The sequence below is a fragment of the Halichoeres trimaculatus genome, unplaced genomic scaffold (assembly GCF_033239565.1).
Source record: "Halichoeres trimaculatus isolate MK-OKI-2021-1 unplaced genomic scaffold, fHalTri1.1 fHalTri1_scaffold_10, whole genome shotgun sequence".
Classification (NCBI taxonomy): Eukaryota; Metazoa; Chordata; class Actinopteri; order Labriformes; family Labridae; genus Halichoeres; species Halichoeres trimaculatus.
The window spans coordinates 9038755-9053205 of NW_027437187.1; the positions used below are offsets into that span (position 1 = coordinate 9038755).

Sequence of the window (14451 nt, forward strand, 5' to 3'; positions counted from 1 at the left end):
GGCAGGAGTGACAATAGGGATCTGCCCTGTGTCACCTCTTGAAGGGGCAAAACTTTCTGTTAAGTAGCTCCAGCGGAGTGCAGGGTAACTCGTAGATTACCTCACAACATTTTATGAGAAGCTCACCCAGCACTGCTTATATCCCATAGCTATGATATTTATACAGGGGTGAACCCTCCCACTCCTTTTTTTGTAAAGACTAAATTTTGCTTAATATTTAATGTTAATGCTTCTGATTAAATTTAATACATGCGCTGCTCTACACGGCCTCTCATTTAAATCTCACTCAGTCTTTCTGTTGCCCCGGGAATCTTCAGTGTTGGCTTTTTCATTAATATTTAACGGATTAAAAAAAAAAAAAGACGACAGAAGTGAGTCACTCTCATAAACCCTCCCCTGAGCTGGATCATTTGTCAGAGAGGCGTGGAGGAGTGTGAGATAATGATAATTTCAGAATAGCATCAAACTTTCTTCTTCTCTTCTTCCTCTGGCTGTGGAATGGTTGCCAGGACTTTTTTTTTTTTAACATCACAGAGTTTAGAGGGAGGCAGACAGCACACTCGGGGGTTGATGCATCATGACGTGTCTGCTGAGTCTCCGTCATCACCTCAGAGCATCAAAACACCTCGCTCTGTACAACACCAGCCCTCTGTGACTCCGTCCTGTTACTTTCCAGCTGGAAGAAACACACATATGTGAGTTAAGTTTGTTTGCACTATCTTCTTAATAACAGTTTCAGCCTCAAAGGACTCCCCGACGCCCACATCACGGGAACAATGAATGCATGCGCTGACTTCTTGGACCTTTAGAATCTCAATGAGCAAGAAAAACTCCCACAAAACCTCAGTCTCCAAAGTGAGTGGGCGTGAGTGGGAGAATGCTTGTCTGCATGTCTGTGGAAGATGAAGGGAGAAAGGGCGGCATAAAGACAGAGAGAAGGAGAGTGCTGACATTTCTGCTCTAACTTTTGATGGATTTGTTTACATGTTCTAACTTTTTGATGAAATCAGATATTGCTCCATTTATCATGAGAGGTGTGCAGTTCGGTTCGACGCTCTGAATAATAGTTTGGTCGGACTGTTTGAGCTGAGGGGTTGGTGGGATATTGAAAAGACAAAGACAATAAAATAACACAATCAGAGTGAATGAAATTTTATAAATGAATGCAGAAACAGCCCAGTTAAGTGGAGAATGAAAAATAGTGTCACTAAAACAGAGAGGAGTCTTGCTCTGGCTGTGAAGTGAAACAGTCTCGACAATTTGTGCTCAGCAGGAGGGTCTGTACGAGTCTGGAAGCAACAACGTGTGTGATGAGCATGCAGACAAGCTCCTCAGGGGAGGCTGACAACGGGACCAGACAGAAGATCCATAGAAATGAAACGGCCTGTGCTTTACCGACGTGCCCCTGCAGGAGTGTGTGAGAGGAGTCAGCACGAGTATCAGAGTAAAACAACAGGATTGTGTGTGTGTGTGTGTGTGTGTGTGTGTGTGTGTGTGTGTGTGTGTGTGTGTGTGTGTGTGTGTGTGAAATGTAATCCTTTAACCAAAGTAACTCACTCCCCTCCCCAGCTCACTAAACACTCAACACTCTACGCCCGTCAAAACCAGGGCGATAAAAGTGTCAACTCCAGGGAGGAACAAAGCTTAAACAACCTTTTCACTTTGTGCAGATGAATAGATTTTACATGGAGAGTTCTGTTTCACAAATACAAAAACAAACATTTTCAACACAGACAGCTGGACTGACATTTAACAGAGAGGTCCAACAACACTCAACACGTTGACAGGAGGGATGTGATAAGAGTGCTCATCACACAGTGAGCGTGTTTTAATAGTGTGTGTGTGTGTGTGCCTGCTGAAAGCAGAGTGAGCACGCCGCATTACATGATAGAGGATCGTGTTATATACCAATAAATGAATAGCTAACTATTTAAATGATGTAGTAATATTTATTTTGTACTTAAAAATTAATTTTCAAAATGTAAACACAGGAAACTTCACGTGTTGCAGCCACAGCTAGAACAGCATGTCCTACTTTCTTGTCTTTTGTGTGTCACTTGTTTGCTCTTATCATTGAAGCAGTCTGAAGTGACTAAGGCCCCGTTTACACGACGCCGAAAACGGTCGATTCCGCAAACATTTCGTTGCGTTTTGGCCTTCCGTTTAGACGAGACCACGTTGCGTTTTCAGTGAAAACGCAAACTTTTGAAAACGCTCCCCAGAGTGGAAAGATCTGAATCCGCTCCTCCATCCAGCTTCGTGTAAACACAGAGCGGAGCGTCTCAGGGTGAAACGCTGACGTCACCGCATGCGCACTCGCAGTTTTAGGTGAAGGCTCCGCGCTCAGCCACATTTCAAGTTGAGCCAGTAGTTGGCGGTAATGCGCGTTATTGTTGGAATCCCGACCGTCTCACACAGCAAAACGGCAGAAAAAGAAAGAACAGAAGAGGAGACTTCTCCTCCTGGAGTCGTATGAACGCGGATCGTTTTCACGCCGTCCTCATGTAAACGCGGGTGGCTTTTGAAAACGCAAAGGAAGAATCGTTGCGGGAGTCTCCGTGTAAACGGGGCCTAAGGTGTGAGAAGGTGAAGTGGTTGGCACAAACAAATCTGCAAAAATCCGCACTGTGTTCTTGTGTTCTCTGATGCTGAGAAGAAAAACAAACATTTAAGGTTTTTTTTAAGTTATCAGCATGTCAGACTCTAATCTTTGACATCTTGATTTTGAAACACACAGGTAAAACCTCCAACAGTGTAGGAAGTGTAATTGATTTGGGTGGGCGAAAAGTTTTTAAAGTTTGTGCCCATACAAATCACCCCCATCATTATCACAGGAGCAAATAGAAAAAAAAATCACCTTATTGAAACTATTTACCCCCTTAAAGGTAGAGTTTGCAGGATTTTCCTTTAAAAATGAAGTGTCACATTTTTACAGGAATAAACCTGCTCAATTGTAACTTTTGGGCCTCTATACATATGTCTCAGGGTCTGTGGCTTTCTCAAACCCTCTCCTCAGCCTGTATATTGGTTGTTTTGGGATGAGTAAGCATGGTTACTGTTCGTGAGAACTTATAACTCTAATGCTGGGCTGAGTAGTGATGTTTGGGGGGTGTCGGTCAGAACACCAAAGCAGTCGGTCTTGTCTTCTTCAAGATCTTTATTCTGATCTCACACTGTTACTAGTGCTGATAATACAGAGCTTCTTTATAAGTTGTCTATATTCCTATCTGTGAGTGTGGTCTGAAACACAGGAAAAGGGCACAATCAACATAGTGTTACTATAAACCATGGCTACACACTTATCAATCACACTGCAGCATGGCCAGTAATCTTAACATCACTCAGATGCTTATAGAACGAGGAAAGCAAACAAAGATATCAGCCATGAGCAAAAAGGGTTCAGATACCAGATAATACGTAAACAGACAGAACAAGAGCTAACATGCTAAACGTTAGCGCTAATCGCTAACCGCTAGCGCTAGCATGCTAATCGCGAGCGCTAATCGCTAACCGCTAGCGCTAGCATGCTAATCGCGAGCGCTAATCGCTAAGCCCTATAACTGCTACATGATCAATTTAAACATATCAGAACCTTCTAAATTTCGTAGGGCACACACATATACATACAGTCAGCTTTCAGTATATGTACTTACTTAATTCTCATGGACGCACACAATGAACAAAAGGAATACTGCACAGTCCAGCTTAACACACACTTCTGACTAACGCGAAGAAGAGAAGAACCTGAGCACATGGCATGGGGAGGGCGGAGCTATGACGTCACTGAGTGAGAGCCTTTCGTACAGTTACCTTAGCCAAACACAGCAAGCCCGGTGGGCAAATTACTTTGCGTGTCGATTAGTGAGTGGAAGAAGCCAACCCAAATGGCTATGATCATGAACGTAGCACAGAGACGGAAAATCACAACCATAGTGAAACGAAGCGATGAACAGATAAAACTTTTTACTTAACGAGGGAGAAGCTTGGCTCAACTTTCACTCGCTTTTGGGAACTTGGAGAGCAGCAGCACGGGAGGAAGAGTGACACAATTAGCTTTCTGCTAACAAGGTATGTGTCAAATGGTACAGTGATTAGCTCGTGCTAACATGTCAAGTCAGGTGCACGGCTATTGAGTCTCTCCCACATCAGAACGGGATACTGCAGGTGATTGCTCGGCTAGTAAATGTGTTCTTGGAACCACAGTCAAAAGCTGTGGGTGTGTGCTGCCGCTGGCACTGAGCCAAGAAGGAGGAGTCCAGTTTGAATTTGTGTTTACTAACCAGTCATGGAAATTCCTGCAGACCCTGCCTTTAAAGGCTCTATGAGGGCTACCTGTTTGGAGTGTATAGCAGCAGCTGTGTCCAGAATCTGTTGTGTTCTTGAGAATGAAGACTCCATTTTACATGATGACTTTCACCCATGGTTATAAACATGTGACCCTTGCATAAATGTGCATTTGTACTGGAGAGCAGACCCTTTTTTTAACACTACTGTTCTTTGTTCAAGACAACCTTGTTCACGAAGGTGAGCAGACCATCTGTTCAGCATTACTCACAGCCTTGTCCCTAGGTGTGAGTCAATGGTTGTCTGTCTGTCCGTGTCATAGTGCACGTGTCAATCACTCCATAGTGTGCAACCAGTCCAGGGTGTACCCTGCCTCTCACCCAATGACAGCTGGGATAGGCTCCAGCCACCCATGACCCTGAACAGGAGCGGTCAAGAAAATGGATGGATGGGTCCCAGAACCCCCAGTGGTCCGCGAGCCATAGCTTAGGGGTTTGCAGAATAATTTAAAAAATGATTGTAAAAGTGTGCTACATCACTGAAAAACATAAAAACAAACTGGGATCTTTTGCACTGATAAAATCAGCTCTTTTTCCAACTACAGTCCAATTTAGTTTTGTGCCATAAGATCAATTCTGATATGATTGTAACATGTTGATCACTTCATAGTGTGCAACAATGAAAAAAAAAAAAAAAAAAAAAACAACATCAAAACAAAAAAAAGTTTGGGACCAACATTAACTCATAATTTTCAAAATGAATGACTTGTAAAATATAAATATAGTTAATCATTGCAAGAACACAGTACATCATTCCACAGTACTAAAACTGCTCATTTAGTTTACAGTAATGAGGAGGTCTTTGGAAAAACATCTCATCTGTAAGAGATCCTTGGTCTAAAAAAAGTCTGAGAACCCCTGCCCTAAAACATGTCCATAATATGACTCCTGGTTATGTCCTAAGCTCATCTACCAACTCCAGCCTCACCAAGCAGAGCTAACATAACCTCACTCTTCATTTTATTGATAGACTCTAAAGTTTGAACAAGACCACTGCAGAATAACTGCAGACTGTGGGTTGGAATCAACATTATCACGAACAGTTTAACCTGTGTTTTAGCCTGTGGTGTAAGGTCATCAAAGGGACTTTCTGTTTATGTGTCTAAGAAAATCCAATTTGACCATGGATACTAAGAAATGGCATTTAGAAATAACCAATTTTGGGGATATGCTGATTTTTAAATTGTGGGTTTTAAACAGGCAAATACATTGTCTGCCTCTTCTCATGAAATGATTGTGTTTTTCAATGGCTGACTGCGGTTCAGATTCCCTTTGCATATGATTTGAACATATTACCTAAAGATAATTTGAGGGCTTGATTTAGTCATTTTCAGCAGTCAACAGATCGGCCACATGCCTCACTTCAGCTCAGCTTTGTGTTTCTGTGGAGTTAAGCCCACTGAGGCTATCCCCTCATCTGAACAGCTGAGGGCTGATTTATTACCTGATATGCATTTTCATTCCTCCTGCGAGGATGCATTATCCCCTCAGCTGTTTTCACAATCATGACACATGTAGGCAATAACGAGGAGTAGCTGCGCACACACTGCTGCCTGTGATATTAGTGTCTATTCCACTCTGAGTACAGATGGATAACATCCTTAATCTGTGTAATCCATCATATCTCATCATGGAAATGGGATTGCTTTGTTCAGATTGACAACAACTCGGCCATATGTTACTGTGATTACACATATACACTACAAAGAGCTGCAGCCACTGAGAACGGAGGCCAGTTTGTGACGCCACAAACATGAGTGCAGTGGAGTCACTGAGCAGATCAGATTTCCCTTTGTTTTCAGTCTAATGGAAAATTAGAAATACAATTATCACGAGTTTGAGTTAGAGGCAGTAACCTGTTAGCCTGTGGGCTTTTTAATCCCAATTTTAATCTAGATTACATCCACATCTGGCATATCCATGCAAGCCGTCACGTCTTTCTTGGACCCCATTGTTGGACCGTCTGCTCTCGTCAGATAAAGGAGGAGGACTGTGTCTGTTTTGGAGGTCACCCCAGGATTTCCGTGGGGATGAGAGGACAGGTTTATCTCAATCCTTGGATATGTAACGTTGAGCACTGCAGATTAAAGAAGTAGCATACTTACCAAACACAGATTTGAGGAGAGACATGGCACCCGTCCAGCGTGTCGTCGGTGTCCACGTGATAATGAGAGGGTGGTGTAAGAGTACTTATCTTTGCAGCTGCCTCAGACACGTTTGTGTTTCTTCTTTTCTCAGAACTGTTCAGCGGCAGGACTCTGGCCGAGGAGATTAGAACAAATGAAAAAACTGCAGCCCAGAAAATGGATTTCTCTCAGATTACTAGGAGAGCTTTTATTTGGAGCGTTGTAAAATACATGTCATGGTTATTAGCGCTCGTGCTCCCTCTCACTCACGCATCTTAACTCAACATCACAAGCACCCCTTTCTCTCCGGCCCTCCATTTCCTTATCGGCTTATTAAAACCGTCTGGTTTCCTACTCCTGCAATATGTTACATCACAGTTTACCTGGAGTTCACAGTAGAGAATGAAGAATCCATCACCCTTTGAGTTCAAGCATATGAGAGAGATGGATATATATCTTATCACATAATGGTCCAAACTATCATGGAGTTAATATTTTGTCTTCGATCATGGCTTCAAGCTTGTCAAAAATAAATAAAGAGGTGCATCTCTTTGAATTCAAGACAGAAAAGTAGATTATGAGACATTTTCAGGTCATTCTGTAGGCAACATATTAAAAAGTAATAAGAATAAAATTAAATGTTGCAGTTGCAGTTCATATATATATATATATATTATATTTTTTCACAGTGGAAGGAGAAGCAACTTTGGATTGAATATTGCATGTTTATGGAAGCAGCCGGTTACTAATATTGCTGCAGAGGCTTTCTGGTCAGACACACTGGACTGTCCATTTTAAAGGGTTTGAAGTCTTGAGTTTCTGTGAAGTCTGCAGACGAAGGAGCTAAAGAAATGTTGTTTGTTTAATCTCCTTTCATCCAGGATGCCTTCACAACCTGTGGGAAGTGAGGCCTATGGAGGAATAGGCTTTGTAGTTCTTTTATTTTTATGCAACAAAGAAGTGATGGATCTCACATCTTCTTGGAAGTTTAGGATTGAGCCAGTCTTTGCAGGTAAAGTTCAGAAAGCTGCAGGTGGCAGGCTGTGGTTGTTATTTCCTGCAGCTTCTTCACCTTTCCCTAAAAGAGCAAGGGACTCCAGTGAGTGCACGCTGTCCTTGTCCAGGCGTAGTCCCACTCCAGGCACAGTTGAGCCCCCCCCTTCTCCCTCATCCCCCGCCTCCAGCTGCTCCCCATTGGAAGCAGCAGCCGCCGCAGCAGCTGCACACTCCTCCTTGAACAGTCGGTCATGCTCCATCTTAAGCTCTTGGTAGGAGCGGGAGAACATGTGGAAGATGGAGGTAGCAGGGAAGGCCATGATGAGGATCCCACTGAGGATGCTGCTCAGTGCTACAACCTGTCCTGGGATGGATCGAGGCACCATGTCTCCATAGCCCACTGTGGTCATGGAGATGATGGCCCACCAGTAGGAGGCAGGGATGCTGCTGAAGTCATGGGCACCTGTGAGCTCGCTCTCAGCCAGGTGGACCAGCGGGGAGAAGAGGGTGACTGCTACGCAGAGAAACAGCAGGAGGAGGCCAAACTCCCGGGTGCTGCGCCTGACCGTCAGCCCAAGCGTCTGCAGACCCAGAGAGTGGCGAGCCAGCCGCATCACATAGAGAATCCTCAGCGCCCGCAGAATCCTCAACACCAGGCCCAGCTTGTCCAGGTAGCCCTTACCTCCTCCTGGCCTGTCGTGGTCGTGGTCTGGGTCCTCCTCCTTCACTATCAGGGAGACGTAGTAGGGAAGGATGGCCATGGCATCGATGATGTTGAGTGGCCCACGGAGGAAGTCCAGCTTGCTGCGAGCCTGGATGAACCGCAGGATGAACTCCAGGGAGAACCAGGCCACACACACCGTCTCTATGATGAACATGTTGTAGCATTTGGAGGAACACTCGCCCTGAGGGTGAGGGGAGGAAAGTGATGGGGGAGGGAGAGAGGGGGTGAGGATGAGAGGAGCAGGAGTTTGAAAGATGGGATTGAGGGCATGGAGAGAAAGGGAGAAGACAAAAAACCTGAGGTCAGATAATCACCCTCTGCAGTCATTAATAAAACATGAGCTACAGTCAGTTAGGATGCAAAAGCTCCTGCAGCAGCACCGATGGATAATACAGTGACACAATCAATCACCTGTTTTATTAGGGCAGGTTTCAGAGATCATTTGACACTCGGCAGGATCGGTGACAGAAAGCAATCAGGCCTGCGTGCCCTCTAACTACAGTATCCAGGAAGAGTGATGCAAGATCGGATACCACATATTAATGCAGTGCACGGCCCTGCAGCTTTGGACCCGGCATGAAAAACAACTTTCACTTTTAGAGGCCACCTTTCTTCAACAAATTAGCCTTTTTCTCAGTCTTTGACTAACTCCATGAAAAAAAAAACTATTGTCTCTTACTGTGTTGAATGATTTCTATTACTACTGAAATCACTACTGCCATAATGTTCCGACTATAAGCTGCTACTTTTTTCTCATGCTTTGTACCGTGAGGCTAATTTATAGGTGCGGCTAATTTATTGATTTTCTACGGCCACCAGGGGGCATCCTTTAGGTTGTACTCATTCAGCAACAATTATCTCCCATGATCTCTGAAAGGAATCGACAAACAGAGCATCCCGTGGTGAGTAGGAGGAACGTGGGAAGAGGACAGGTGAGGACAGAGCCCACAGCCACACTAGCACTCACCCGTACACAGCCTTGAGAAGTTTATGTCAAATCTACAGAAAAAGACAGACCTGTTTTATTTTCATAAGGGGGCCCTTTGTTTTAAACAAATATGTATTTTTGGACATTGTTATTTGAGCGTTGGGATAATTAAGGGTTTATCTTTAGCCTGCAGAATACATTTAGGCCTGATTAAAATAACAAAATTATCATATACCCAGTACCAGCCTGTAGCTTATTGTTGCTTTGCATTTAAACAAATGAATGATCAAAACAAAATTACACAAGACTTTAGCCTTTAATGTTACAAATGATGTAATTTAACGCAAAATTAACAAGCTCTGACAGCTGTAATGCCAGGGCTTGAGACTGCGACTAAAATGGTTGCATATGCAACCATTGGTTGGGGATGGTTTTCAAGTTTTCAATATAATGCCCAAGTACAGGACTTGACTTGACTTTGAAAAATATTAGAGATCACAGAAGCATACTTAAAGTACTTAAAGACATTTTCTCCATCATTTTAGGTTATTTTTAGTAACTGTTTTATGTAGCGCCTCGTTTATGTTATTTATTTAAATGAAAATGTTTTTGTTAACTATAATAACCCTGACATGTACACATATGCATATCTGTTGTTATTCTTTGCTTTTATTTAAGAAGCATTTGTGTTGTCTTCCTTTGAAGTGATACTCTGGGATGGAACAAGTTGAGTCCTATCACAAGGTTTAGGGCAGAAATTACCCCTACAGCAGTGTTTTTGTGCAGCAGAAGCCCAGAGCGCTCGCACCCAACACCCCCTCCCTGCTCGTCTGCCGGTTTCCTCTGCACTCAGACGGGGCCAATTTTTACTTGACCAAAAACACAAATAAACGGACTACCACCGAAAAAATCAGATATCGGTCTGCATTCACGCTTTATTTAGAGAATTTTCAGCGTGTTACTTTCACACAAAAACACCGCTAAATAAGGCTCTAGTTCTCACCGTGTCTCTTCGTCCTGGCAGACTACCTGCGTTTGTTTATATCCGGCAAGCCGCACGCGCCGACTGATACACCAAGTGGCGAGCGCCTCGTAGCCAGCTGTGGCTCTGCAGTGGAGGTAGCGCCGTTTTACGCCACGGTGAGAACTAGAGCCTTATTTAGTGGTGTTTTTGTGTGAAAGTAACGCGCTGAAAATTCTCTAAATAAAGCGTGAATGCAGACAGATATCAGATATTTTTTGGTGGGAGTCCGTTTATTTGTGTTTTTGGTCAAATAAAAATTGGCCCCATCTGAGTGCAGAGGAAACCGGCAGAGGAGCAAGGAGGGGGTGTTTGGTGCGAGCGCTCTGGACTTCTGCTGCACAAAAACACTGCTGTAGGGGTAATTTCTGCCCTAAACCTTGTGATAGGACCCAACTTGTTCCATCCCGGAGTATCACTTTAAAGGAAGACAACACAAATGCTTCTTAAATAAAAGCAAAGAATAACAACAGATATGCATGCATGTACATGTCAGGGTTATTATATTTAACAAAAACATTTTCATTTAAATAAATAACATAAACGAGGCGCTACATAAAACAGTGACTAAAAATAACCTAAAATGATGGAGAAAATGTCTTTAAGTACTAAGTGCACAAAAACACTGCTGTAGGGGTAATTTCTGCCCTAAACCTTGTGACAGGACCCAACTTGTTCCATCCCGGAGTATCACTTTAAAGTTGAATAAAAGAAATGACTTGTTGTCAGCCAGAGCTTGTTGCTTGTTGCAGACTTCATATTTACAATAAACTATTTAGCAAAATCATAGCTAGAGTTACCCCCAACCCCCCACCCCCCAATTTAATAAATCAATCAATCAATCAATAAATAAATAAATAAATAAATGGTGTGACCAAATCATGTGCTGCTGTGAAGTGCTACCAGTGAAAAAGTTAGTGTAGAGCCCTGAATCCAGCGGCTAAGTTAGAAAAAATAATAAAAAGTTATTTTGTAAATTGAGATTACACATTATTTGTTCCAGTTGATGTAATCTACAGCAAAGAACACTTTTAGCAACAAATTCTTTCCAACAATTAACCATGACTATTTGGAGGACTACGCGCAGCAAAAAGTTAGATTTCAATTGTCAATTGTTAACTCCATTGGGATTTGTTTGAACTCGGCTGTAGCTGGTGCAACTCAGTGCTGTGGTGGAAATCACTACTTTGCAGTTCAAATAAAGGTTAAACTATACAAAGCAAGGAGAAAACCATTAAACACGATCCAGACATGCTGATGGACTGACAAGGAGAAGAAATGTGTCTTGTGGTCTTTGGCGCACTAGGGCCCTTTTGAAGTAAGGAAAGACACAGGGTACTGCTCACTCTTTCTGGTTCCATCTGCTATTGTAACCTACTCATTATACATAACTGAAGCTGTAATGTTTGTATATGTATGTGTATAAATTTGTTCTTTGTTTTCCTCTTCTCTCACCATCTTCTCCTCGTTTTCTCATTGTTCACATCCAGCATTTATCTCTCTGCCTCTGTGTGTCTCATCCATTCCCTTTCTCCTCCTCCCTCTTCTCCTCCTCCTGTCTCTGTCTCCTCCTCCTCATCACTCATGCTGTTTCCTCCTCCATCACCCTCTCTGGACTCCCTCCCTCTCATCCTTCATCCTCTGGTTGCCCCTCACTTCACTCTCTTTCTGCTTCAGCTGCTTCATTCATTCAGTGCTCCTCTAAGTGAAACACAACTCCCTCCACTGTTTCTGTGCGCTTGATGCATCCTTCACACACGTGTCCCTCTCCTGCTGCTCTCATCTATCACTCACCTCTCCCTCTTTCTGGCCCCACCCCCCTGTTTCTCCCCGTGTCCCAGAGTGACTTTTAGCCTTCCACTTTGTTTCCGCAGAGTGACATCTATATACCTTTTATTTATGCTGCGCAGCATATCCAGTGTTGCTACAGAATTTTAAATGACACTTTGACGTTAGAACATCTTCCTTTATGTTTTCATGTTAAAACCAAGGACACAGGATTGCAGTCAGCTGGAGGGCTGCCCTGTACGTGTTCTTACAGATTCTTCATCCATCTTTTACAAGATGTGCAGCAGCTATGACAGCTTCATTCATCGTAGACCATCACGTTTTCCTCTTGTTCCCCCCAAATTATATTAATAAGTACATCTGTTGAACCTGATGTGGCAGGCTTGTCAAACTACTGTTGCATGCACAGACAGTCTGTGTAATTTTTCATTCACATTTCTTGTTCTCTAGTGCATTTTGTCAAATATTCACCCTAACTTAAGTTCTGTTTTTGTTCTCCACTGACCCAAGAACAGGGATGAGCATTGATAAGATTATATCGATATCAATGCCGTCATCAATTCTCCTTAGAAACCCAGTTCTTTATGTGGAGCTCATAGCTGAATTTCAGGAGCAGGACCACACCTCAACCTCACCCCTTCCGGTATTTAAACCCTCCTAACCTTTCATGTCCTGTTTGTTCTCGCTTCATACACCCTCCCTCCCTCCCCTTCTCTCTTAATCATCTTCTTCTTCATTCATAGGGCCTTAAAAGGGGGGTCCGTCGTGCCCGGGAGCTACGGCGGACTTCCTTTCGGAGTTTTCCCCACAACGTCTTCATTAATCTATCTATTCAAATAAACCGTTTAAACGCATTGTTGATGTGTGGTCCTTGCTAGTGAATGATTCCCTTATAGATTCCTTCAGTTAATTTTCATTGAACAAAAAGTAGCTTTACAGGTTTTCTGAGTCAACATTAAATTGAATTTATAAGAGAATAAATATGTAATTTGTCACTGAATTTGGATATCTCTTGGTGTAAATATACAAAAATAAGCAAAAACTGCAAGTCATGTGACACCAATGTTCTGTTCTGTAATACATTATTGACTCAAGTAGGCTAGTGTCTTGAAGTGGGTATAGCATTATTCTAAGTTGTTTGGAACCTTGCCATAGTAATAAGCCATGAGCTTGTAAGTGACTCTTCTTTCATTTGGCTGTTTGTATTTTGAAATTTGGAGTTTTCAGTATTTATTTTTTTTTACAAAGAGTAACTGTGAAATGTTTCTGTGATGAAAGTTGAAATTCTATTCTGAAGCTATTCCAATGTATGCTAACCGGTAGCATATCAATGCAATTTTCTGTATACAATAGCATCAAGCTAGCACTATTCTAATTATATCGTTTTTGGAAATAAGGGGATATATAACATGTTGAGTGTATTAGATATGAATCTCCTGTGAGAGAGTAATGTACATTTCTTTGTGAGTTCAGTTCTTCAGTAAAACTTCAAGCTGAAAATCCTGAATCAGAGTTTGCTTGAGAAACGTTATCTAACTGCTGAGCTAAGATAGCTGCAGCAGAGTACTTGACATAATGTCCTGCAGCTTCGGCATAGTGTAAAGAATCATTAAGGGAATCGGTAAACACAAAGGCTAACAATTTTGATGGATTGCAACATTTCTTACTGATTCTCAACAGGGACCGGTTTTCAATTCCCATCCCTTCTCAAGAAGGATCTGCCCAAAGAACAATGGACAGCTCTTATCATCACAAGATATTCCTTTAAGGTACAGGATGTGGAAATGTTAAGACCTCTAGAAATTGCTCTATATTAAGAGTCCATAGCCCCTGACGACAAAAAAGTTAAGTGGTGCATAGATATGATCATAAGTGCAATAACAGAAATCAAAGCAAATATTTGTGATTTATTTTAGGGGTAAAAATCTGTTTACATTGATTCCGAGCCCTATTCAGAGGCAAAAGAAAAATGTCTTATATTCAAACAACAAAAATGCCTAAATTGCTTGTAAAGAGTCAAAAAATAAAAATAAAAAAAAGAAAGAAAGCCATTGTAGGTAGGATAAATTTACTTGTTTACTTTCTTTTTTTGAGGCATTGTTCCGATTCCAAGAAAATTGAAAACCTTATTTTCTTATCCCACTGGGAGATTCTTGAAGTCATTTTAATCTTTTGTCACCTTAGAATAAAAAATATTCTTCTGGACCTGTAAGGTTAATGTGGATCATAATAAGTCCAAAAAGTCAATGTTTACTAAAAACAATGTTCATGACTCCAGAATTAATCCAGCAATTTCAAAATCAATTCAGAATCAGATACAAGTTGCCTGCCTTTTATATGCATAATAATGAACCCATGAGGCTGCTAAAAATGAAAAAAAGAAGCCCTTACTTCACTGAACATTTTCAGACAAAGTTGTTAAATACTTGGATCCAGTTTGTCACACAATATTCCAGGTTTCTTTTTTGTCCTAAAACCCCTCCATGATGAGACATTTTAAAGTTCAGGAGTAAAAGTTTCTTGAT

The 14451-nt window shown here is 42.1% G+C and overlaps 1 protein-coding gene across 1 annotated transcript in view; it reads right to left on the reverse strand.

The window, feature by feature from the left end:
• Window positions 1-6660: 6660 nt before the first annotated feature.
• The window catches only part of kcng4a (potassium voltage-gated channel, subfamily G, member 4a), a 47644-nt gene continuing 39853 nt past the window's right edge, over window positions 6661-14451 (reverse strand). Inside the window, exon 4 of the mRNA XM_074677716.1 lies at window positions 6661-8370. Within this exon, the coding sequence (XP_074533817.1) occupies window positions 7489-8370 (882 nt within the window). The 3' untranslated portion in view covers window positions 6661-7488. The remainder of the gene's footprint in view (window positions 8371-14451) is intronic.